The sequence below is a fragment of the Urocitellus parryii genome, chromosome 12 (assembly GCF_045843805.1).
Source record: "Urocitellus parryii isolate mUroPar1 chromosome 12, mUroPar1.hap1, whole genome shotgun sequence".
Lineage (NCBI taxonomy): Eukaryota > Metazoa > Chordata > Mammalia > Rodentia > Sciuridae > Urocitellus > Urocitellus parryii.
The window spans coordinates 84,421,833-84,447,830 of NC_135542.1; the positions used below are offsets into that span (position 1 = coordinate 84,421,833).

At 34.9% G+C, this 25,998-nt stretch overlaps 1 protein-coding gene and 1 non-coding gene across 5 annotated transcripts in view; one reads left to right on the forward strand and one right to left on the reverse strand.

Annotated features, from left to right (window-relative positions):
• Positions 1 to 25,998, forward strand: part of Actr2 (actin related protein 2) — a 41,205-nt gene that overhangs the window by 3,941 nt on the left and 11,266 nt on the right. The window contains exons 2-8 of one of the 4 annotated variants that reach the window (XM_026387167.2): positions 5,560 to 5,670; positions 7,655 to 7,669; positions 12,198 to 12,413; positions 15,858 to 15,930; positions 20,579 to 20,715; positions 21,979 to 22,128; positions 24,895 to 25,040. In XM_026387167.2, coding sequence (XP_026242952.1) covers positions 5,560 to 5,670; positions 7,655 to 7,669; positions 12,198 to 12,413; positions 15,858 to 15,930; positions 20,579 to 20,715; positions 21,979 to 22,128; positions 24,895 to 25,040 — 848 coding nt within the window. Of the gene's footprint in view, positions 1 to 5,559; positions 5,671 to 7,651; positions 7,670 to 11,882; positions 11,949 to 12,197; positions 12,414 to 15,857; positions 15,931 to 20,578; positions 20,716 to 21,978; positions 22,129 to 24,894; positions 25,041 to 25,998 lie in introns of those variants that run through there. The other 3 variants (XM_077791685.1, XM_026387168.2, XM_077791684.1) reach the window with 3 other exon arrangements.
• Positions 2,286 to 2,416, reverse strand: LOC113181654 (small nucleolar RNA SNORA51). Its single transcript, XR_003300613.1, has one exon. It is a non-coding gene; the product is annotated as a small nucleolar RNA SNORA51 (small nucleolar RNA).

Below are 25,998 nucleotides of genomic sequence, written 5' to 3' on the forward strand. Positions count from 1 at the left end.
TCTTGTTTTGTTTGGATACCTGAAGTTATAATGATTATTTTACAGTTAAATAATTTATTCAGATGGAATTTTAAAAAACTTCATGGAAGTAGTTGTTACTCTAAAGTGTTTTCATTAGCCCTTATATGGTTTAGATTTTAAGGGCTGGAGATGTAGATCAGTGTGGAGCACTTGCCTACTATGTGTGAGTCCCTGGGTTCAATCTCCTAGCACTGGAATGGGAGGTGGGGTTTAGGTTTTAAAATTTTAGGCTGTATGAGGTGGAATTTTGTGTTGAACCCAGGGCCTCAGGCATGCTAGAGTAGCACTCTACTACTGAAGTACATTTCTAGATGTCAAATTTTTAAAACTCCACTAACAGTCCCAGAATTGAATGATGTAAAAGTAGGTGCATTGTTTTGACCATATGCCAGATGTTGGTATAATAACTTAATGAGGCCCTGCTGCATTTCCTCATTATCCCCCAGCTAGACTAGTGTCTCATTAGGGTGGCCTAGGGGAAGGAAACTCATCTGATTTCAATAATTTATACACTTTACAAAAAAAAAAAAGAAAGAAAAATTGACTTTCAACCTTAATCATCCAAACCTGCTTTCTAAAATAGAGTCACTGCAAGTGGCCAGGGAGGCCAGAATTTGGAAATCTGTGAAGCACTAGGTTTTGGTCCCTTTATAGTTGGGCCTAGATCACTAGTATTGTGTATCCTGTTACCAAACTTCAGTGATTTCATCAGCAGTGAGTTCATTTATGAACAAAATGAAGACTTGTAAGTGCTGTTACTGGCACAGAGCTAAATAAGATCTAATGATCTAATGATACAGAGAAGCTTACAATGCTAGAATGATTATATTTTCATTTATAATTCAGATTCATAGTTGCTAGTGACCTGCTTTATCAGATTTATGCTAATTTATATGTAGAATTTAGGAGTGTTTGAAATAGAAACAGATCAGAAACTTTGCTTTCACCCTGCAAATGCTATGCAATAAATACAAAAAATATTTTGGTGGCCTAAGAAGTTTTTATATAATTAATACCCACAAACCATCAGATTAGTAAGGGAAAAATATAAAGACAATAAGCCCGAATCCCTCTCCCACCTTTTTTTTTTTTTTTTTAAGGAAAAAGGTACTTTTAGAACAGATGTGGTTGGGATTATTCTTCATTTTTGCCTGAGGGAACATTTCCCTGCTCATGCTCTTACCATTTGATGACTCAGTGGGAAGTAAGAGAGCCAGTTTAAACCACACACTATGAAGAGGAAACTATATATGGTAAAATCTATTTCTTAAACACAACCTTTTGCACACAATGAGAGAACTAAGTCACCAAGTCATTTTTGATTTACATGGGAGAGGAATTTCAAAGCTTAAAATGAAACCAAATGAATAGTCTATAAAAAATAATTTCTTTGCATTTTATCATGTCATGGTTTAGATTTTTTAAATGTCATTTTTTTTGTAAGAAAGGAATAGGCAGATTGTTGGTTATCGACAAATGGATTATTAAATTATTTCCTTATGAATTATTAATGCATTCACATTTGAAGTAATGTGAAGTAGTACAGTTTCTACTTATTTTGATGGAGTATCCAAATACTCTTTGGGAATGCTAGCACTGAATTCTAAGATAGCATCTGCTTTCAGTAAGCTATTACTTATATAGTTTTATTAGTAAGTGATTGATATCTTTAATTTGAAAAGCCAAATTTTCTTTTTCCTTCTTTTTTAAAAAAATTTTTGTAAAGCAGTTAAAATGAGTTTACATTTGTATCTGTAGTTTCAGATCTCAGTTTTTGTTTTAAGGTACTTGACAAATTTTTGTTATTGAAATAGACTCAAGAATTAAGATATGAGCTACCCATCCGAACAGTTATTATCAGAAAATCTTGATGTGTTTATTTGCCGCTGTGCCATGTTCTTGTTTCCACTGTGTGTATGTGGCTCGGAATGAGGGGTAGACATGTCAACCTTAAGAGTCTCTTTTGTACACCAGGGTTTACTTAAGCTCTGTTTTAGGCTCCTCCTCCCACCTTCGACTTCTGTTATGATTTCTCATTTAATAAAATCATATATTTATATTTAATATGCAGAAAACAGCTCTTATAAACTTATAGATTTTCTCTTCAGTCATTCATTATCTAATTTTCTTTGAGAACATTTATATCCATGTTAAGTGAGCATTTTTAGTCAGATTAATGGGTACTTTTGACCCACCCATTTGTTCATTACTTTGAGGTGAGATGTATGAATTTTGAGCAGTGTTTGATTTTCTTAACTCCATGCCCCCCACCCCCCATTCACAGTATAGATCAGGCATAGGGCCTGGACTGAGATGTATATAGGATAGGTTTAATCTGCCTCTTTTTCTGTATAGTCAGTGTAAGGACACAGCCTTTGGTAAGTACCAGGAGGCCCACATTTTATTTATACTGAAATGTAGATGGATGGGGTAACTATAATACTTTTTCTACCTTCTCATATCATTTTTTGTTCAGGTGAACTCTTTTGATTTAAGGACAAAAGAGATTTTGTGATTTAAGAGAGATTTTGTGGGGCTTTTTTCCTTTTAATTCAAACATACTACTAAAAACTACTAGGTATTATTTTTTTTTTCCTGTGGTATTTGTTCCTTCAAATCTTTCGTAGTCACATTAATAAATTACTTAAGAAGATGTGGAAAAATGAATAAGTTCTCCTGAATTTTGCTTAACACTTCTTTGAAATGGAAAATATGTTCTTCATTATCAACCACTGTCAGATGTGGAGGTGGATATGAGCAGGCAGGTTACCTATTACATATGTCCTCATTTCACATTAACTTCTATCTTGAAAGGTGACCCATAAGAATTGTATAGTATAGCTAGGCCTGGTGGCGTACGCTTATAATCCCAGAGGCTCCGAAGGCTGAGATGGGAATTGCAAGTTCAATGCCAGCCTCAGTAAAACAAGCCAGTAAGCAGCACAATGAGACACTGTCTCTAAATAAAACACAAAATAGGACTGGGGATGTGGCTCAGGGGTTTAGTGCCCCTGAGTTCAGTCCCCGGTACTCCCCTCCAAAAAAAATGTATACAGTATTATATTTTCAGAAATGGGTAGCTATATTTGAAATATGCATATATGTAGCTTAATGGTAAACTGACGAGGACTAGGTTTTGTGGATTTAGCAGAAGGCATATGAACAGTGTGTTTTATTTAAGTTCTAAAATTAAAGTACAAGGGCAGAAATTAAGGTGATATTGGGAATATGAAACTTCCTAATTTGAAACAGATTTTTTCATAAAATTTCAATCTGTTTGAATCATAATTTTAACATTTAAAAGACAAGTAAAATTGTGATGGCAGAATGTTCCAGGTTATTTATAGTTAAATATGGTTCATCAGCATCATTTTCAACAGGTTGCTGTAAAGATATTTGAAGATATTTTATATTTTGGAGGGTTAGTTAAAAGTCAGTGAGTTTAGGATATTGTTAAATTTTACCACATCAAACAAAACAATTCCTTGTACATAGTTGCTTCCTGTCCCTGATACATTAATATTTTATTTGCACCTTTTTTTTTTAAAAGAGAGAGGAGGCGGGGGGAGAGAGAGAGAGAGAGAGAGAGAGAGAAAGAGAATTTATTTATTTATTTATTTTAGTTCTCGGCGGACACAACATCTTTGTTTGTATGTGGTGCTGAGGATCGAACCCGGGCCGCACGCATGCCAGGCAAGCGCGCCACCGCTTGAGCCACATCCCCAGCCCCTTATTTGCACCTTTGTATTATTCTGTGTGTATCATATCCAGGTACTTTCATCCTAATTGAGAAGTATATGGTGCTTGGTGCTATAGTACAATAGATTCTTTCTGAATATTAAATACATAGCCATCCCTGGGTATCCGCAGGTGATTAGTTTCAGGGAATAGACACACATTCTCCTTCTCCCTCTGCTCTGCCTCTCCCCTGCCCACTAAGGGCCCTTACATAAAATGGCATAATATTTGCATATGACCTCCAAATATCCTATATACTTTAAATCATCTCTAGATTACTTAGAATACCTAATACAATGTAAAGAATTTTATGGAATAATGACAAAAATGTGTTCATTTTCAGTACAGATATTATATATAGATACAGATTTTTTTTTGGTACCAAAGATTGAACCCAGGAGTGTGCTACATCTGAGTCACATCCCCAATCCTTTTTATTTTTATTTTGAGACAGGGTCTTGCTAAGTTGCTGAGTCTGGCTTTGAATTTGCGATTCTCCTATCTCAGCCTCCTGAGCTACTGGGATTATAGGCATGTGCTATCATGCCTGGTTATATTTCCTTTCTTAATATAGCTTCCTTCTCCCACCCTGAATTTTTTTCTTTTTCTCTTTTTTGTGGTACTGGAAATTGAAGCCAGGGCACTCTTAATAAAGAGCTATATTCCCAACCCTTTTTATTTTGAGAAAAGGTATCAATAAGTTGCCCAGGCTGGCTTTGAATCTGGAATCCTCCTGCCTCAGCTTCCCTGAGTATCTGATATCCAGGCATGTATTGTCACACCCTATGATTTTTAATTCTTTTTATTTTTTTTAATATTTATTTTTTAGGTGTAGATGGACGCAAATAAAGGCAACAAATGCCTTTATTTTTATGTGGTGCTGAGGATCGAAACCGGGTCCCGCCCGTACTAGGCGAGTGCTCTACCGCCGAGCCACAATCCCAGCCCTTAATTGTCTTTTTCTTAACAGTGCAGTGTCTGCTCTTAAGAAAAATTATGTTATTAATATTAAAAATCCTTGGTTCTAAGTTTTGCTGTCATTGTTGAACCTCTTAAAATACCAGTTTCTAAGATAGAAATATTAGAATTAGTGATGTGCCCTTGGAGAAGTACACTATCTGAATGTGAAATTATGTGGCTTTTTTTTAACATTTATTTTTTAGTTGTACATGAACACAGTACCTTTATTTTATTTTCATGTGGTGCTGAGGATCAAACCCAGTGCCTCATGCTAGGCAAGCGCTCTACCTCTGAGGCACAACCCAGCCCAAATTATGTTGCTTTTGTGTTTGTGTGTGTGTGTGTGTGTGTGTGTGTGTGTGCGTGTATGTGTATGTGTGTGTGGTGCTGGGGATTAAACTCAGGTCCTTGCATATATTAGGTAGGCAAGTACTCTACCATTGAGCTACATCCCCAGCCCAAAATTATGTTATTGGATATTACTAAACATATTTACTTAAATATAAAAATGTAAGAAGCCAAAAATGATCACTGTGTGCAAAGGCTTCTTTAAACATGTTCCAGCATGAAATGTTCATCTTAGCTCCCTGCTCTTGTGGGCCTTTTCCTTTAGTGGGGCCTTTTAGATACTGAGTAAGCAATTAACTGGTAAATAAGCTCAAACGCAGGAAGTAGTGCCATGAAAGAAGTGAAAGGAGATGCTGCTGGAAATAGAGTAGTGGTTTGAAAGCACTGAAAGTGTAAAATATGTATGAACACAAAGTGGAGTTTTTCAGATATGTTTTTAGATGCATATAGTAAATACCTTGATCCTAACCCACTTTTACTCTTTCCTTCCAGTTTGTGAAGTGTGGATATGCAGGCTCTAACTTTCCAGAACACATCTTCCCAGCTTTGGTTGGAAGACCTATTATCAGATCAACCACCAAAGTGGGAAACATTGAAATCAAGGTAATATTTTTATTTATTGTTAAAGTAACATCAAGACCTGTGAGATGTTTTTTGAATTGTTTTAAAATATGATGCCAGGAAAAGCAAAGGGTGAGGGAAGAATTTCTCATTTTTAATTTATACTAATACCTGAACAAAGGCACAAAAACTGAAGTTAGTTTAATGTAATTTTGTTTATGTATGGCTCAATGCCATTAGTGTCTAGAGTATAATACTTAAGTTTTTTTTTTTTTACATTGATGCAAAACACAATCAGTGACTTAAAGTCCTATTACATAATTTAATTTTTTTAAAACAATGAGCCTGATAATTTTATGTCTTTCAATTGAATATATTTTAGTGTCTCTTTGGGACTTTAGTCTTTTTTCCCCCATGTTTTCATGATCTGATCCCCCTACTTTTTTTATGTAGTCAGGAAAACACAGAATGTGAATCTCATTGTTTCCTCTTTTCACTAATAAAATAACTTTTTCCTTAATGTGCTGGAGGAACCTGTGCCAATCTTTTGGCCTTACACTGTTTCTCTTACCATAAGGGAAGGAAGCTGGGTTGTCATTGCCTACTCACTATACATAACCACTAGAGACTCCACATTAAGGATGAGAGGTCTTTCTCCCAAAGGATTAAAAACCAAATGGGAATTACATTATCTTAGAAGAAAGAAAGAACTAGAAGAGAATTAAAAAGGACAGTGGTCACCAATTGAATTTAAATCCTTCAGGTGGCTTAGGGATTAAATTATACAGAATGCAGTAGAATCGAAGGACTTTTTTAGTGAATCCTTTGTGAACACACTAATATTGCTGATCTTTTCAGGATAGTCCTTGGCAAGAATTCAGTGAACAGTTAGGTTATGAATCATTTGAAATATGAGGGTGTACCTCCTGGGACATTTGTGTAAAATATTTAGGGAGGTGATAATAGGTGGTAGAGATTTGCTACTTGGCCTCTACTGTTAGGATTAGAGAATTGAGTTACACTGTTCTATATTTTTTAAAGACAAAATGGTAATTTCTGGCCTCTTTTATGTTACACAAATTAAAATGGCACACTCAGTATAAGGCTTTTTGAAAAAGGGTCTTTTCTTCGGGGAAATATATGGAATTTCTCATTCTCTTTGTGAACGCCTTCCATTTTGGTTGCATTCTATCATAAATGAACTTCAGCTTGAAATTTAGCTAAAAATAGTAATAAAAACAAACTGCTGTTTGGAAATAAATTTTAATTTAGTATCTGTCTTTTTTTATATTTCTTATGATCAATAAAATTTTTGAGACATAAGATACATTGTGTATAGCCATTTTTATTCTTCAACATAGGCATAAATAATTACACATCTCTTCATGCCCACTTTCTTGCTTTTTAAGGCCAAGTGATAGAAATCAAACTCATTGATATTCCAATAAAACATTTTTGCCAGAAAATTCCCTAGTATTTGCTAAATGGTTCTGTGTTCTTTTGGCTTGGTTCTTTTCACTCTTACTTTCAAGTTGAATGGTATTTTCAAATAGAAAACAAAGAGACCGGTGTCAAATGTAATTTGAATACTACAGCTTGGACAAACAACTCTGAACCATCTACCTTTCTACCTACCTACTCAGCTATATCTTTGCTGTTGTCATTTGTATTCCTTAAAGTTCTTAAATTCAATAATGAATTAAAGAAACTTGACTTTTTGGAATTTCTGAGCTTTGTAGATAGACTTATATTTGTGTGTCTTGTTAGCTAAAATGTGATGGTAGACTAAAAAAATAGAAATTTAAATTATTTGTTTAGTTAATTTTCATTCAGGAGTAATAACTGTCCATGTTAATTTGGCCCTAATTATTAACTCCATAAAATATAGTAGTACTGCATCTGACCTCAACCTAATTTGTCTCTGTTGCTTGTATGTTTAAAAATTTCAGTGAGGATTTTATTTAGGCCTTTTCTGACTCTTACTTCTACCTTCTCTTTCTTCACCTTTCTTGACCTGTTGAAGTAGAATAACAAAAAGATGGTAAGTGAGGTTACACACATGCTGTTTGTTTTCCACTTTTGCTTGGTGGGACAGTAGTTGTTGTTTTGTGTCCCTTTAGTATTGGGGAGGGGGGTAATTCCATATTTTTATTTTAAGTACTTTAATTTTTAACCTTTTTTCATTGCTTCAATTTGGTAGCAACTAATTAAGTCCTGTACTTTCCTGATTGCATACAATGGACCAAACAAGCACTAATTACTAACATAGTTTTGAATCGTTTTACTTGTTTTTCTGTAGATGAATGTTATAATTAAAATGGAATGTGGTGTGCATAATGTTAGAAACCAAGGCTTTATACAGGATCAGTGTGATCCGTGAAATTTGGATAAATTCACTTTATTTACTGATGTTAAATTAAACATTACCTATCATACCTTATGTGTATGTATTTGCATTCAGTATGGTATCATATATGTACTTAATGAACTGAGTAAAATTTGGATATGCTAATGAATCATAAGTGGAAAAAGAGAAATAAAAGAATGACTTGTTTCCAAATCATCCTTACGGATAAGTAGATTTGACAGCATTATCTGAAGATAAATAAGAAAAAGGTAAAGTGCCTGTAAGGTTTCCATTTCCCCACAAACGAAATTCCCCCATCCCCAAGTAAATACCATTGTAAATACCTTTTTCTTTTCACCTAGAAGCTTGCTGGGCCTATCTCAGATATTTGACTCATTATATTTTTCTATGATAGTCTAAATACTTCTATAGTAATATTTTCAAGGTTTTTTTTGATATAATGTTTGACAGCAACTTGCACAAAGATAAATATCAGGCATTTCTAATTATATATTTTAACTAGTAGCAGTAACTTTGTGAAAATTTGTTTTGAATAGACAAAAACATTTAAAAGTGAATATTCCTATATTTTTCCTAAATAAAAATCATGCACTTGTCTTAAAATCCTAAAGAGATTTTTTAAAAAGCTATACCTATAGAGAATAGGGTAGGCTTAAGTTAACAATTCTTTTAAGCAGGATTTGTATGTAGGGATGTAATTGTGGTTTTGAGCTTGCATTTGTTCTGTTCTCTATAATTTAAAGTGACATTGTTCACAAGGTTGCTTATCAGATATAATCTATACTATCTGCTTTTGGTAAAGTGTAGGTGCTTTTGAAACAGCTTCCCAGTTACTATGATTTCTCATTCTTTCAAGTAAAAGGTGATGGTTGTGGGGCAGATGGTAAAGACCTAAATCCTACTCTGATTATTTATAACTTTGTTCTGAGGTATGAGGAAAAGTTACTGAACACATGAACACAACTTTTTTTTTTTTTTTTTTTATCCCCACCTTCAGTACTAGGGGTTGAACCCAGGGTGCTTTTACCACTAAGCTAATCTCCAGCTCTTTTCAAGAGCATATTTTATTTTGAGCAAGATCTTGCTAAATTGCCAAAGCTAGCCTTGAACTTTTGATCCTCCAGTATCAGCCACCCAAGTCATTGGGATTATAGGCATGTGCCACCTCACCTAGCACTTTTTTTTTTGGAAGGGATATGGGGACTGAACTCGGGGGCACTCAGCCACAGAGCCACATCCCCAGCCCTATTTTGTATTTTATTTAGAGATAGGATCTCACTAAGTTGTTGAGGCTGGCTTTGAACTGAGATTCTCCTGTCTCAGCCTCCCAAGCCACTGGGATTATAGGTGTGTGCCAATGTGCCTGGCTCACCTAGCACATTTTTTACTTTTAAAAGATAATGGGTACTAGGAAAGGTTATGTGTCATAGGATTATTTAAGAGAGGGTCTTACTAAATTGCTAGACTGACTTCAAACTCTCAATTCTTCTTCCTCAGACTCCTGAGTAGCTGGCATTATTGGCATGTGCTACCAGTGTGGTTTATTCTAAGCTTTTTGTTTTTTGTTTTTCAACACTACTAGAATGTGAACCCAGAGGCTCTTTACCACCTAGATACATCCCCATCCCTTTTTATTTTTTATTTTGAGACTGGGTTTCACTAAGTTGCCTATGCCGGCCTTTAACTTGGCGTCCTCTTGCCTTAAGCTCTGGAATAGCTGGGGTTATAAGCAAGCATGCACCCCACATCTGGCATTTAAATTTTACTCAAGAAATTTTGCATTTTTCAAATAAGCTAATACTTATTTTCTTCCATTTAGAATGTCTTATATTTAGAGAGAGTGCTATCCTCAGTGCCTGATTTTTTTTTCCCAGTTAATTCTTTATGGTATGTGTGGTTATAGAAATAGATACACGGACAGGCTTTTTAAAAATTATTTTTTAATTTTGAATCATTTTTTATGAATCTTTATTTTATTTATTTATTTATTTATTTATTTATTTATTTATTTATTTATATGTGGTGCTGAGAATCGAACCCAGTGCCTCACACATGCTAGTCAAGCACTCTACCACTGAGCTACAAGTCTAGCCCATGAACAGGCTTTTATTTTAAGTTGGCATTAGGTCAGACATACTTAAATTCCTATTGTTGTGTGGAATAAAAATTAAGTACTCTGTTGAAATTAGGTCAGACTTACTCCAAATGGTTGAAATAATAATTATAAATCAGCTAATATAAAACAAATAATTATCTAATTGATCATACAATACAAGGAGAGTATCTTTGTTATAGAGGAAAGTAAGTAACAAAGTTAAGTATTAAGTTAGATTTGTTAATGATCAAAAATAATATATGTGCTTATAAGTATACTTTTATCCCCCCAACATTTTATTAAACAGTGAAACAGTGTTTGAGAACACGAACAATGTTAAAAGATCTTTTTTTTTTTTTTTTTTTTTAAACTGGGAATCGAACCCAGGGACATTTTACCACTGAGCTACATTCCCAGCCCTTTTTATGTATTTTTTTCCTTTTTTGTTTTGAGACAAGGTTTTCTTGTTAAGTTGCTTATGGCCTTGCTAAGTTGCTAAGGCTGGCCTCAAACTTGCGATTCTCTTGCCTCAACCTCCTGAGTCCATGAGATGACAGGACTGCACCACCACACCTGCCTGCAGTGCTAAAAGAATGTTATAGTGAAGCTCATATCTGTCACCTGGATTCTGATCTTAATGTATATTACACTGATTTATCATGTCTGTCCAAGTAAATATCCAATAAACCATCCTGTGTTTTGATGGATTTTAAAACAGTATGGATGGATTTCAGATATCAGTATTATTTTCCCTAAATACTTCAACATATTCATGCCATTAGTTAGAGTTCACAAACACAGAATTTTTAGTTTTGCGTTTTCTTCCCCTGAAGATTCTAAATAGTTAGTAGTTAAGAAATTTGAATATTAAGTTGTGGGGAAATTAACTTTATAAGAAATTGGTTACGACATGAAGTTTTAATGAGCATCTCTAGTGTGCTTTCACTTTATTTCCCTTTTTGGTGTTTCATTAGTGGACTTGTCAGAAATCAGTTTTGTTTTTTAATAGGTCTTTACCTTGGTTTTACATCTAATTTTTTCTTAAGTTTAAAACTCACATTTTTCAAAGCTCTGTCTTAAGTCATGTTAACTTTGCTGCTGCTTTTCTTCATTTTCCTGTATTTTGAACTGGTATTAAATGAATAGTAACTATTTCTGATGTTGATTTTCCAAATTGAATTCATCAGCACATATTAAAATTAATATTTAATGCCTCACATACCTAAGTTCTAAATAAGTTTTAATTCTAGGACATTGTTAGCCTTATTATACAAAGTTTGATTTTTTTAAAAATGTGGGTCATCTTAAATATGCATTCACAGGAGACAAGAGTTGTGAGTATTATGCTTCCTCTGTGATAGCATAGATTTCTAGTATTAGACTTTAAGATTGAAAATGTTGTCCTTGAGATTATTTTTAAAAATGAGTTGTTTCCTTATGTTTTTAATTTTTCATATTGATACAGATTTTTCATTCATCTCGATAAAGTATATGTAGAAATTTTATTTAAATTTTAATTCAGACATCTGGAGAGAAGTTTGTGAAATTTACAAGTTAATTGGTACATATATGCATTACTGTAGAGTAATAATCATTTTTGCTTCTTTCAAAATTATGTTTTGTAGTACTTAACATTTATTATTTTGATATTTAGTACAAAGAAATGTGCTGCATGCATTGAGCATTTTTCTACAAGTTTTTTTTTTCCCTGATGTGCTATTTCACATATCACAGGACTTATTTTTTGAACATTTGAGCAAAAGAAACAGATGAAACCTCATACAAAACCCTCCAAAATATGAAAATATGGGGTTTATTTGTGCTAATGTTCTTCTTTTGGAAACATATATATTAAAGGTAAGGTCAATTTATTGATTTAAACCATGTAGTACATAAAAATTTATTATCCATGATTAAACTTTGCAAGACATTGTTTTTAAAAAAAAGATTTTTAACTTGTGGAATAAAAACTTTATCTGAAAAGTGTCAAAAAGACTAAAATGAATTATTCCCAAGTTTTCAGAAATATCTTGGGAATATAATTTTTTTAATCTGCTTTATATAAAAATTTGACTGGTTTTAAGCTTTGATATTATCATTTTCTAGGATCTCATGGTTGGTGATGAGGCAAGTGAATTACGATCAATGTTAGAAGTTAACTATCCTATGGAAAATGGCATTGTACGAAATTGGGATGACATGAAACATCTGTGGGATTATACCTTTGGACCAGAGAAACTTAACATAGATACCAGAAATTGTAAAATCTTACTCACAGAACCTCCTATGAACCCAACCAAAAACAGAGAGAAGATTGTAGAGGTAAGTTTTTAGATGGGATATGCATATGTGTGTCTTTGTGATGTTATATTAAATCAGAAATTCTTTTTTCTTACCATAGTTCCTATGGATAAAGGGAATAAAAATAATTTATTTTGCATTTTCTACAGTTTGACCATTCCTAATATGTAATCTAAAACTTTTTGAGCATGGCATGATGCTTAAGAAGTTTTGGGCTATGCAGCATTTTAGATTTTGGAATTTTGGATTAGATGCTCAACTGGTAAAGTCTGTGAATATTCAATGCCTGAAACACTTCTGGTCCCAAGCATTTCAGATAAGGGATACTCAACTTGAATATGCTAGTCTTTATTACTCTAAGTGGGATATATTAATAAACAAAATCCTGATGATGTGAAGTTTATATTTTAGCAGGGGAATATAGGCTTTTGTTGTCGTTGTTGTTGTTGTTAGGACATAATAGGTGCTAAAGGAAAAACTATAGAGTAAGTTAAGGAAAGTGGGCAGTTGCAGTTGTAGACAAGTTGTGGTAATAGGACTCTATCTAAAAATGATGTTTAAACAAAGACTGGTAAGGGAATTAGCCAGGATATATAGGGGAAGAGCCTTGCAGGCAGAAAGAAATAGCCAATGTAAGTCTTAAAGTTGGAACATTTTGGCATTTTTAAAACATTTTAAAAACATTTTTTAAAGAGAGAGTGAGAGAGAGAGAGAGAGAGAATTTTTTTAATATTTATTTTTTAGTTTTCGGCGGACACAACATCTTTGTTTGTATGTGGTGCTGAGGATCGAACCCTGGCCGAATGCATGCCAGGCGAGCGCGCTAACGCTTGAGCCACATCCCCAGCCCCATTTTGGCATATTAGGGGATCAGCCAGAGAGTTAGTGTGACTGTAGAGTGTCGTTGATGGAAGAACACAAAGAGATAACATTGGATAAGGAACATGATTGCCTTGTAGGCTAAAACAGGGAACTACACTTTTACTCTGAGTGAAATGAGGGACACTTACAGGGAAGAAATGCTGATTCAGATTTCTTTCTTTTTTTTTTTTTTTTGGCTGCTGTGTTGTGAGTATACCATAGGGAGGCAAAGGTGAAAAAGAGACCAGTTTGAAGATTTTCAATTATTTAGGCAAATGATAATGACGGCACCTTGAGAGGTGGCGCATACCTGTAATCCCAGCTGCTCAGGAGGCAGAGAGAATCGGGAGTTCAAAGCCAGCCTCAGCAAAAGCAAGGCGTTAAGCAACTCAGTGGAACCTTGTCTCTAGATCAAATACAAAGATAGGGCCGGGGGCTGGGGATGTGGCTCAAGTGGTAGCACGCTCTCCTGGCATGCATTTGGCCCGGATTCGATCCTCAGCACAACATACAAAGACGTTGTGTCCGCCGAAAACTAAAAAATAAAAATATATTAAAAAAAAAAAAAAGATAGGGCTGGGGATGGGGCTCAGTGGTCAAGTGTCCCTGAGTTCAATCCCCGGTACCAAAAAAAAAAAAAAAAGATAATGATGGTTAAGATCAGGGATAACAGCAGAAGTATGAGAGGTGATCAGATTATGTACAGGAATTTTCTGATGCTTTGGATGTGGGGTTGTCAGGAAGGTTCTGACTTTAGTAACTAGAAGACATAGTTACCATCAGCTAAGAATTTAAGGCAAATGATCGGGAGTTCAGTTTTGATATGTTAAGTTTAAGACTGTCATTAGACATCGAAGCAGAAATGTCAAAGATACAGTTGTAGATACAAGATCGAGTTCAGGCTGAAGATATAAACTTGAGAGCCTTCAGGATCATACTGTTCTCCACAGTGAGAGTAGACAGGGGTGAAAAGGCTAAAAACCAGAGAGATCAGAGAATACAGCGGGAAACTGAGAAGACAAGTACAGTAAAACAAAGAAGTATGGACTTCTTTGAGAAGAAAGAAAGAGCAGGAGAGCTACATTTCCAATACGTAAAGTTTCAAGTTTTTCTTTCATTTTGTTATATGATGTAGAAACTTTTGATAACTTTCTACATCTTAGTAGCTTGCTATTTGCTATGCAATGTAAATGAACCAATTTTTACGTAATTTGTTTTACTCTATGAATATATTTAGATGTTGAAGGAAATTTTGGAAAAGGGTTAGAAGAAATTTTCTGTTAGATGACATTTTATAGTTTTAGACAATGAAAACTCAGTTTTTTTTTGTTGTTTTTTTGAATGGACAGGCTCAAGTGGTCCTCCTGTTGGTAGCCTCCTGGGTAGCTAGAGACTAAGTATTCATTACTGTTTCTAGCTAAAACTTAATTTTTGTATTAGGTTTTGTACACTTTTTTTGTGGGGCGGGGGGGGGGTCTTGCTTAGGATTTATCCCAGGGGTTTACGTATGCTAAGCAAGTACTGTACTACTGAGCCACATCTGCCACCCACAAGTACTTGAATAGTCTTATAAATATAAATAAATTTTTTTTCCTTATTTAATTTATTTCTTCTTTTTTTTTCTTTTATAAATAAATTTTAACAGACTTTCAAGTTGGTATGTGCACATATAATATGAATTTAAGTTCTATATAATTCTCATTGTGATCCATTGTAAAATTTGTAAGTATCTAGATATTCATAGTGACAGTTGACCCTATGAGTCATGCTCACTAGAGACTATTGGTAAAAGAAATGCGAGTTATTCCAGCTGACCTGGGCTGCAGAGAATAAGTGTGACTGGAGAGGGCAAAAGGAAACTCCCTCCTCCTGTGTAGTTCATGGGGAGGAGAGAGGAGTTATAGGCTTGGTTCAATGATGGGACCATCTGCTCTGCAGCTAAGCAATTTCTTTATCTGCCATCTTATTAACACAGTTAATAAAAGTCTTCATCTTCTCATTTTATTTCATGATTTTAGGGTGTGTGTGTGTGTGTGTGTGTGTGTGTGTGTGTGTGTTGTTTGTAGGAATTGGTTGGATCCAGGGCCCCTTGCATGTTAGGCACTCTACTATTAAACTGCATCCCCAACTCTACTTCTTTGTTTTTTAATATTTTTTTAGTTGTAGTTGGGCACAAAATCTTTATTTATTTTTTTATGTGGTGCTGAAGATTGAACTCAGAGCTTCACATGTGCAAGACAAGCACTCTACCACTGAGCCACAACCCCAGTCCATACTTCTTTGTTTTTAACTGCAAGGGTTGAAGTGCAGGAAGCTTTCTGTCACACTAATTAGCCACTAATTATAATACTCTCAGAAATCTTTGTTTTGTAGCACTTATGAATGCTTGGAGATTTAGTATGTATCTAAAAAATTATGGTCAGCATTGGAGCTCTGTGACAGCAGGAGTTTATAGAGTCAGGAGAAACTGTTTAGAATGGATGACTGTTCAGGTCCCTTTAATTCTATTTGGTCAACTGGTCCTCTCTATGAGCATAAAGAAAGCATATAAATATATATTATGCATCTTTGTAAATGCCACTTTTTTTTTTCCTACATTTTCAGGTAATGTTTGAAACTTACCAGTTTTCTGGTGTGTATGTAGCCATCCAGGCAGTTCTGACTTTGTATGCTCAAGGTAGGTAATACTTAACTGTTAGAAAAATTAATTCACCATTAATCTTATGCCAGAGAAATTTGATTTCTCATTAAGTTACAAATCCCGGAAAAATCACATTATTTATATACCACACTTTGAAATATTTTCACAACTTGTTATTTCTCAAATAAAATATCATTTACTTTTATTTGCTTTACTGCACAGGAAGATTTAAAGCAATTCACCAATTTTTGGTGAAGGGGGCCAGTGCTAGGGATAGAATCCAATGTCTTAAGCATGCTAGAGAAGTTCTTTGCCACTGAACTACATCCCCAACCCAAGACCAGTTTGAAAAAAAGGATATTCCCTCTTAAGCTATTTTAATTTTTTATGCAGAAGAAAATAAAATGGAATTATCTTAACAATTGGCTTGAATTTTAAAAATACACACAAACACACACACACACATATCTAATAGGTTAGCCTATAAATCAGACTTGTCAAGATATAAAATAGGAGGAATAAAAGGGAAAAGAAGGACATTTGGGATTCATATTTTTTGAGGTGGATTTAATGAAAGACTGGTGGCAGACACTGGAACTTTGACTTTGTGACTCTAGAAAGGAAAACAAGTCAGGACAGAGAACAAAGAAATGTAAAGCTTTTATTAGGGCTTCTCATAAGAGAAAAACTGGGCAGCCTCTGGAACAAAGGGAGTTTTATTCCTGTGAAAGGGCTATTTGGAAGGAGAGGGTAAGGCTTAGGAATGTTAATTGGCTTTAGGTACCTTTCAAAAGTGTGCTTTTCTTTTCTTGTGAGAGCATCTTAACTCTGAGGAAGGCACTGTCAGCAGTCATCATGGAAGAGTCTTGACAGGTTTTCATACTAATGCCACATTCTGTATAAACATCTCTGTCTTGTGATAAGGATGAGATGTTATAGCTGTTAAGAGAACACATGGGTGGGAAATGGAAGAGAACACAAAATCATGGCAAATAACAATTTAAGGGCTCAGTCCTTAGCAGTTTTAATCTTTTGTGTTGTCAGAGAGTCATGGCAAGAGTGTTTTGGCCCTAATGATGCACCTGGTCTCTGAAGCTGATATGGTTGTTTGAAGGGGATGGGTAAGGCATGTACCAAGCTTTTAATAGTTAACAAGTTATGAATGAAGGTGAGAGAAGAGAGAAAAAACATTATACTATCTTTTAATGACTGTCAGGCCATGAGTTAATAAGGCCCAGGAGTGCATTTGCTCTTTACCCCTGTGGTGGTCTGTTTCAGATTTACTATGTTCTCTTGGTATTGCCATACCCTGCCTTCTTGTTTATTGAGAATCAGATAGTGGCCATGTGGGGAGAGCCCTTTATATTTTGATGGCTTTGTAAGTTCAACAAGAACTATTGAGAATTTATGGTGCTATCAAATATGTGCCAAGGAGTCTTTTAGGCATTGAAGTAAAAGATGCCCTCAAGTGATATCGCCGGTTATCAGGTGACAAGCCTTGCTTCCCCACATGTTGAAGTTTGAACATTAGAGAAGCACACGGAGACAAGCATATGATGCAGAGTTTATTTAAAAATTGGTAACATAGACTTCTCCCGTGAGGGAGAAGGGGGCCATAGCTGGTATCATGGTATCCCAAGAGGTGAGGTGTTCTGCCTTTCCCCCCTTATCTTTCTCCTTCCTGCTTATATGACTAGGCCCAGGAATGCTCCTTGGGATGGCCAAAAGGTGGGAAACAGGTGGGCTGAAGGGGGAAGGGCAGGATAGAATAGACAGGGACACATTAACAACCTTAAAGCAGCTCCCTGGGACAGGTTACCTTGGCAACAGGTTGGAGCAGGGGCAGGTTCTTGATAAGATTCCTCAGAGGACAGTCTCCAACTTCCCAGACTCACTCAAAATTGGCCTCCTTGACCTGACCTGACTCGATTTACCTATCTACACTGACTGCCTATCTAATTCTGGCTTCACAAGGAACTTATGGGGAGAACAAAAATTCAGAAATAAAGAATTTAACTTTATGGTGATTTATTTGATTTTACTCATAGGTTAGTAAAAACTTGGAAAATACATTTTGGGTTTAAAAAATACCTTTTGTACTATATATAGATACATAGAAAATACTTGGGTTGAATTTTTTTTTAATATTTATTTTTCAGTTTTCAGCGGACACAATATCTTTGTATGTGGTGCTGAGGATCGAACCTGGGCCACACGCATGCCAGGCGAGCACACTACTGCTTGAGCCATATCCCAAGCCCTTGGGTTAAATTTTTAAAGAAGCTTTATTTATTCACGAAATGTAGTGTGTGTCTTGCACTGTTAGAACAAAGGATATAGCAGAGAAAGAGACATGGTCTCTTTGTCCTTAAGGTGATTTTAGTCCAGCTATGAGAAACTTTTCCTTTGAAGGAGGAGGAAAAAAAATCACTTTCGTATAAGGGAGGGAGTGCTTGTCTGCAACTAGGTAATTTTATTTCATTTCTTAAAAACAACTTTCAGGCCAGGCTCAGCAGCACACACCTGTAATCCCTGCCACGAAGGAGGCTGATGCAGGAACATACAAGTTAAAGGCTAGCATCAGCAACCTAGTGAGATACTAAGCAACCCTGTCCCAAAATGAAAAATAAAAAGGGCTGTGGATATAGCTCAGTGATAGAGCCCTGGGTTTAATCCTAATACCACAGATAAAAAAATATATATATATATCAATTTAAAAATGGAGGTAGTTGTTGGGCATGGTGGTGCTTGCCTGTAATCCCTAGCAGCTTGGGAGGCTGAGGAGGATCTATAGTTCAAAGCCAGCCTTAGCAACAGTAAGGCACTAAGCAACTCAGTGAGACCCTATCTCTAAATAAAATACAAAATAGGGCTGGGGATGTAGCTTAGTGATTGAGTGCCCCTGAACTCAATCCCTGGTACCCAACACATAAAAAGAAAAAAAAAAAATGGAGGTAGTTGAATAAGTTTATTAAAAAACAATTAGATACTATAGCACATGCAAACTTACACTAATAAGAAAGAGGAAGAGAGCCTATTTAGGGATAAGTAAATAGTAAAGTAAGAGTAAACTTATAAATAATGTATATTTTGGTTTAATTTTTTTCTATTAAAAAATATAAGGAAAAAAGGGCTGGGGATATAGTTCAGTTGGTAAAAAGTACTTGCCTTGCATCCACAAGGCCCTGGGTTCAATTCCCAGCACCACAAGAAAAAACATATATATGAAAAAAAAAGTTTTTTCCCCCTGTTACAGAAGGTGGAACACTAACTTTTTGCAGCCATTTTTGTTTTCCTATAGAACACATGAGAAGCCAAGTGGCTTCTCTGCTATTCTTTTATTATAAAATAGAACCAGCAGTGTTTTTCTGGTATTGGGTAAATAATTGAACTAATGCTTTGGCTAGACAAGCTTAATTGTTTCTCAGTAGTCTAGCCATCCAGTATTAGTAGACATTTCTAAAATAACCATTTTGAATGTGTTGTGTGTCCAAAAAACAGTAAAGAATTATATGATTTCAACAGGTTAACGGGTTAACTTGTTATTTTGTGCAGTTTTTACAATTTTTTTTAATATTTATTTTTTAGTTTTAGGTGGACAGAATATCTTTATTATTATTTTTTTTTAATGTGGAGCTGAGGATCAAACCCAGTGCCTCACGCATGCCAGGTGAGCGCACTACCACTTGAGCCACATCCAAAGCCCCAGTGTTTTTTCACGGTGATTTTTAAAGAAGTTATCCGTGATGCTTTAGAAAAGTTTACTTTTGGGCTGGAGATGTGGCTCAGCGGTAGCGCGCTCGCCTGGCATGCGTGCGGCCCGGGTTCGATCCTCAGCACCACATACCAACAAAGATGTTGTGTCCACCGAGAACTAAAAAATAAATATTAAAAAATTCTCTCTCTCTCTCTCTCTCTCTCTCTCTCTCTCTCTCTCTCTCCTCTCTCACTCTCTCTTAAAAAAAAAAAAAAAAAAAAGAAAAGTTTACTTTTAGTAAAGTCAGTAATCAAGATTAAGTTGGAGGAGCTGGGGTTGTGGCTCAAGTAGTAGAGTGCTTGCTTAGCACCTATGAGGCACTGGGTTCGATCCTCAGCACCACATAAAAATAAAATAAAGATATTGTATCCACCTAAAACTAAAAAATAAAAAAATTTATTTTAAAAGATTAAGTTGGAGGAGCCAGGTGCAGTCACACCTGTAATCCCAGCAAATTTGGAGGCTGTGTCAAGAGGATTACAAGTTCAAGGCCAATCTCAGCAACTCAACTAAGCAAGTTAGTGAGACCCTGTCTGAAAAATAAAAGGGGCAGGGATGTGACTCAGTGGTAAGATACTCATGGATTCAATCCCCAGTTCAAAAAAAAAAAAAAAAGGCTAAATTGGAAGGAAAAATTAAGAATTGTACTGAGCTTTAGTAATGTAGGTCTCAGGGTTTGTTTCTTTCCATTTCCTTAGGGAGGAGAGACATGATTATACTAAAAGTCTCACAAGAGAACACTAACTTTAATATCTATGTATTAGAAACAAATTGCAAAATAAGTAAATAAAAAAGAAGTGCTGACTTCTACTAGACCTTTCTCATTTGGTTAATTTTCTCATTTGACTTCTACACTATATTGAAACTTGTCATCTTCGATTTTTTCTGACTTGGCTTTTTATTTAAAACCTCCTGGTTTTTGTGCAGGTTTATTGACTGGTGTAGTGGTGGATTCTGGAGATGGTGTAACTCACATTTGCCCAGTGTATGAAGGTTTTTCTCTCCCTCATCTTACCAGGAGACTGGATATTGCTGGGAGGGATATTACCAGATATCTTATCAAGGTAAGTGAAAGGAAAATACCATGGAAACTAGTTTTTGTAGTTTGTTTACTGATTTAACACAAAATTCAGTGTATAAGGATTCTAGATAATCTCCATCAGAGAAGTTACCCAGTTATCCATTATTCATGTAAAAATAAACATATGATTTCTGGTATACTAATAAGAATATATTATTTGCTACTATTGAGAAATGCTGACTGTGCATCAACATAGGTTGCATTAAGTCTTTACCTTGACATTGGGTTCCTTTAGTCTCATTTACAGTAATCCTCTTCATGTAAGGAGATGAAATTAATGAGATTTTTTTTTTTTAATGTTTAGTTTTTGATGGACACAATGTCTTTATTGTGCCTCAAGCATGCTAGGTGAGCGCTCTTCCTCTGAGCCACAGTCCCAGCCCAAATTAATGAGAATTTTAATACTCACTCTAGGCCCAAATTCTTAGGTAACCAGCAGAGTTTCTGTGGGTCTTATTTTGAATATAAACACAAAGATTAGAGGACTTCACAAAGTCTAGTTGTGTTTATGAGGCTTATTAAGTTATTTTCTCTAGGTAGTTTGCTTTTTTAATATTTCTTATCACTTAAGAAATGAAGAGCTAGGTTCACTGGCACATGTTTGTAGTCCTACATGCTTGGGCTGAGGCAGATCACTTGTACTTAGGAGTTCAAGGCTGGCCTGGGCAAAATAACCAGACCCCATCTCTAAGAAAACAGAGTGAGGGAGGAAGAAGTATAAACTAAGAGATTCAAGTATCCCGACAATTTTTATTCACTTAACAAATTCTGTTGGCCTACCAATAGTGCCAGACATGGTACTGAAAGTCAAAGATAAAACTCTCTAGGACCTGGGGAATTTTATAAACATGGCATTGATAGAATAAGCAAATTGCAGGCTACAGAAGTCTACTACTAAAATAGTATTTATTCATTATGTAGTTTTGATTGTTCATGAGCACTAAACATAAGTACACAAACAGTACTCTTTTTAAAAACTTTTTTCTAATTTATTTTACCAAATTATTATTCATGAACTGTTAATTTTTTTACTCTCTGTGAAATTGAAATATATATCCTCTTAAAGCAGATAAAATTCCCACTTCCAAAATATTCAGTAGGAACCGAGGATTCACTGCCATTGTATTTGCAATTGATGTGTCATTTTATGAGCATTAATATCTTTTGCAGAGTAGAACTCATTACGGTCTATTATGAACCTTCTGCTGTGTTTTCTTTCTTTCTTTCTTTTTTTTTTTTGTACCAGCTGCTTCTGTTGAGAGGATACGCCTTCAACCATTCTGCTGATTTTGAAACGGTTCGCATGATTAAAGAAAAACTGTGTTATGTGGGATACAATATTGAGCAGGAGCAGAAACTGGCTTTAGAAACCACAGTATTAGTTGAATCTTATACAGTAAGTATATCCAGTGTATAATATAGATTCAGTTTAAAAATGAACAGGCATAGTTATTGATAACAATTTAAGGAGGTTATCTTCATCAGCTTTTTATTTTGTTTTTATAGTGCTGGGTTTGAACTAGGGTTTTGAATGAGCCCCAAATAGTTATTTTTAAAGTAATTATAAATGTTTATAATTTTTTTGTTATGATACTGTTCCAAATACACAATAAAATCCACTTTATAACTTAATGATCTCCAAATTTGCCTTTGAGATTCATTCTTGAAATCTTCTCTCAACAGTTTCTGTAGATTTCTTATTTGCCATTTACCTGAATTGTTTGGAAAGAAAGTGGCACAAGGCAAATGATAAGAGAACTAAAAATGCAAATCTTCCCTTCTTTTTCAAACAATTTGAGATAGGTTACAAAAATACATAGAAGTGTGAAAATAGTAAACTATTGAGTAAATAAAAAGTACAAGTCTGGGTGAACAAATATAAGATATGTGTAATTTCTCTGCACGTATCTGTAAATAACTTCAGCAGCCACTTGTTTTAAGGAATATGTTTGTTTTGTGCTTCATTGACATTTTAAATATAAATAATAAATATAATTAGAAAATTATAGTTACAGTATGATTATAAATTTATGTATTACTTGTCAATAAGTATTCTGTTAAAATATGAATATAAAGAAAATTCTGATATCTCAGAAATGCATCTAATGCCAGCATTCATGAGCATATATTGTTGCTTATATCAATCCAGTAAGTTGTCAGGTGTAATATAAGAGTTTCTACTTCACATTTCTGATTTAATTAAATATAAACATGGTGTGACCTAAGAGTTTTCTACACAGGTCATGATATGATATGGGATCTGTTATTTAAATCTTACTGGTTTAAACTAAAATTGTATTCAGCAGTTTTTTAAGAATTTATATCCTGATAGGATATTAAAAAATAGCCTATAAAAAGTAGTCTACGTCAGTGTTTACTTTTTTGATGGTGAACATTTTTTGGATTAAATTATTTGAGAATTAGTACACATAAAGTATTGAGATAGCAAAATAAATAGTATCCAAGCTGGACATGGTGGTGCAAGCCTGTGATTCCACCTATTTAGGAAGCTAAGGCAAGAAGTTTGAGGTCAGTCTAGGCAATTCAGTAAGAACTTGTTTCAAAATAAAATTTTAGGCTGGGAATATGGCTTAGTGGTAGAGTGTTTGCCTAGCATGCATGGGGCCCTGGGTTTGATCCTCAGCACCAAAAAAAAAAATTTTTTTTAAAGGGTTGGAGATATAACACAGTGGTAGAGTGTAATAGTTTCACAGACTAGTTATTTGGTGAAAGAAATCTATTTATTTATTTATTTAATAGGCATAATATCTTTATTTTATTTATTTATTTTTATGTGGTGCTGAGAATCCAATCCAGTGCCTCATATATGCTAGGCAAGTGCTCTGTCACTCAGCCCCAGCCCGAAAGAAAATTATTAAAAATGTTTATTGTGAGCTGGGCATGATGGCACAAGCCTACAATTCCCAGCAACTCGAGGCTCAGACAGGAGAATCACAAGTTTGAGGCTGTCCTCAGGAACTTAGTAAAGCCCTAAGCATCTTAATGAGACCCATTTATTTTTATTTAAAAAAAATTTTAAAAAAAATTTTTTTTAAAGGGACCAGGGGTGGGTTCAGTGGTTAAGCATCTCTGGGTTCAATCCCCAGTACCAAAAAAAAAAAAAAAAAAGTTTATTGTGTATGAAATCACAAATGTATTGAAAATTTAAAACAATAAGCATTAACACATACCAGCAATAAGAATTTAGTAGTTGTTCAATACTGCTTTGCTGCACACAGATGGATGTCAGGCACATATGTACTGATGAGTTCTCTAAGAAATTCCTGCTATTTGGGAGCATGGCGTACTTTTTGTTTGTTTGTTTTTTTTTTTTTTTTTTTTTTTTTTTTTGGTACCAGGGATTGAATCCAGGGGTGCTGTTTTCTATTTTTTATTTTAACGATAGGGTCTCCCTAAGTTACTTAGGGCCTTACCAAGTTGCTGAGGCTGGCTTTGAACTTGTGATCTTCCTGCATCAGCCTCTTCAATCACTGGGATTACAGGAATGCACCATCGTGCCCAGCTGTGACATACTTTTTTTTTTAAATGGACACAATATCTTTATTTATTTTTATGTAGTGCTGAGGATTAAACCCAGTGCCTCACACGTGTGAGACAAGCACTGTACCACTGAGCTACAGCCTCAGCCCCTGTGACATACATTTTTAAATGTAAAATAGAGCATAATAATAAGAATCTAAATAAATTTTAGTTTCCCTTTTTTAAAAAACCTTTTAGGAAAGGGAAAAAAAAAAACGAGAGAAATGAATTATAGTAGATGGGCTATAGGGAGAAGATGGGAGGGGAGGGGAGGGGGGATAGGAAGGGGATAGGAAGGGCAGCAGAATACAACAGACACTAGTATGGCAGTATGTAAAAATGTGGATTGTAACCGATGTGATTCTGCAATCTGTATACGGGGTAAAAATGGAAGTTCATAACCCACTTGAATCAAATGTATGAAATATGATATATCAAGAGCTTTGTAATGTTTTAAACAACTAATAAAAAAGTTTTAGAAAAAATTAATTGCTTTTAACAATTTTAGTTATAGAATATACTAATGTATCTGGAGAATACTGTAAAGTACTAATGTTTAAAAGTACTGACGTTCTGGAGAATATTTGGCTGAGACTAGTACCTGGTTATTCTTTGTTTCTAGCTCCCAGATGGACGCATTATTAAAGTTGGGGGAGAGAGATTTGAAGCACCAGAAGCTTTATTTCAGCCTCATTTGATCAATGTTGAGGGAGTCGGTGTTGCTGAATTGCTATTTAACACAATCCAGGCGGCTGACATTGATACCAGGTACATTAGAAATGATGGTTTCCAAATTATTTATCAGAAATGGATCTATTTATCGGTAGTTAGAATGAACAAATTGTCTGTTATCTCATGTTATTAAACAAATTTTTGATAGGACAGTACTGGATGTTGAATAACATATAATACATGATTGTGTCTCAGAAGCCACTTTCTTTTTTCCATGTTTTTTATTGGTACTTTATGATTACACGTAATGGGGAGATTTGTTATTACCTCTTCATACATGCACGTGATGTAAACAATATAATTTGGCCAATATCGTTCCTCAGTATTTCCCCTTTCCCTTCCCTCTTTCCTACCTGTTGTCCCTTTTCTCTACCTACTGATCTCCCTTTTTTTCCAGCAGATTCCCCCCTTCTTTTCCTTTTTCCTTTCTAACTTCCACATAAGAGAAACCATATCATTCTTGACTTTCAGAAGCCACTTTGTACTTATTTTGAAGTAATTTAATACCTACAGAAAACTCGTCTACATTCATTGTTTTAGTGATTTTAATGTTCTATACGTTTGCTTTATCATTCTTTTTTTCTCCAAAACCATTTGAGAGTAAGTCAAATGCATCAGTTCTCTTTACCAGTTTGTTTCCTAAGAAAAGAAAGTACTCTCTTAGAAAGTCACAATGTGGCTGTCAAGTTTATAAGAATTAATTAATTTTTTAATACTGGAAATTGAACCTAGGACCTCTGCACTGATCTCCAGCCCTTTTTATTTTTTATTTTGAGACAGAATCTTGCTAAATTGCCCAGGCTGGCCTCAAACTTGCAAACCTTCTGCCTCAACCTCCTGAGCCGCTGGAATTACACATGTGCACTACTGTGCCCGGCTCTCTTAATCACCTTTTATCTGGTACAGTTGTTTGTCTTTCGTGGCATTGACATTTTTGCAGACTACAAGCCAGTTATTGTAGAGAATTTCTCTTATTTGTGTTTGTCTATTTTCT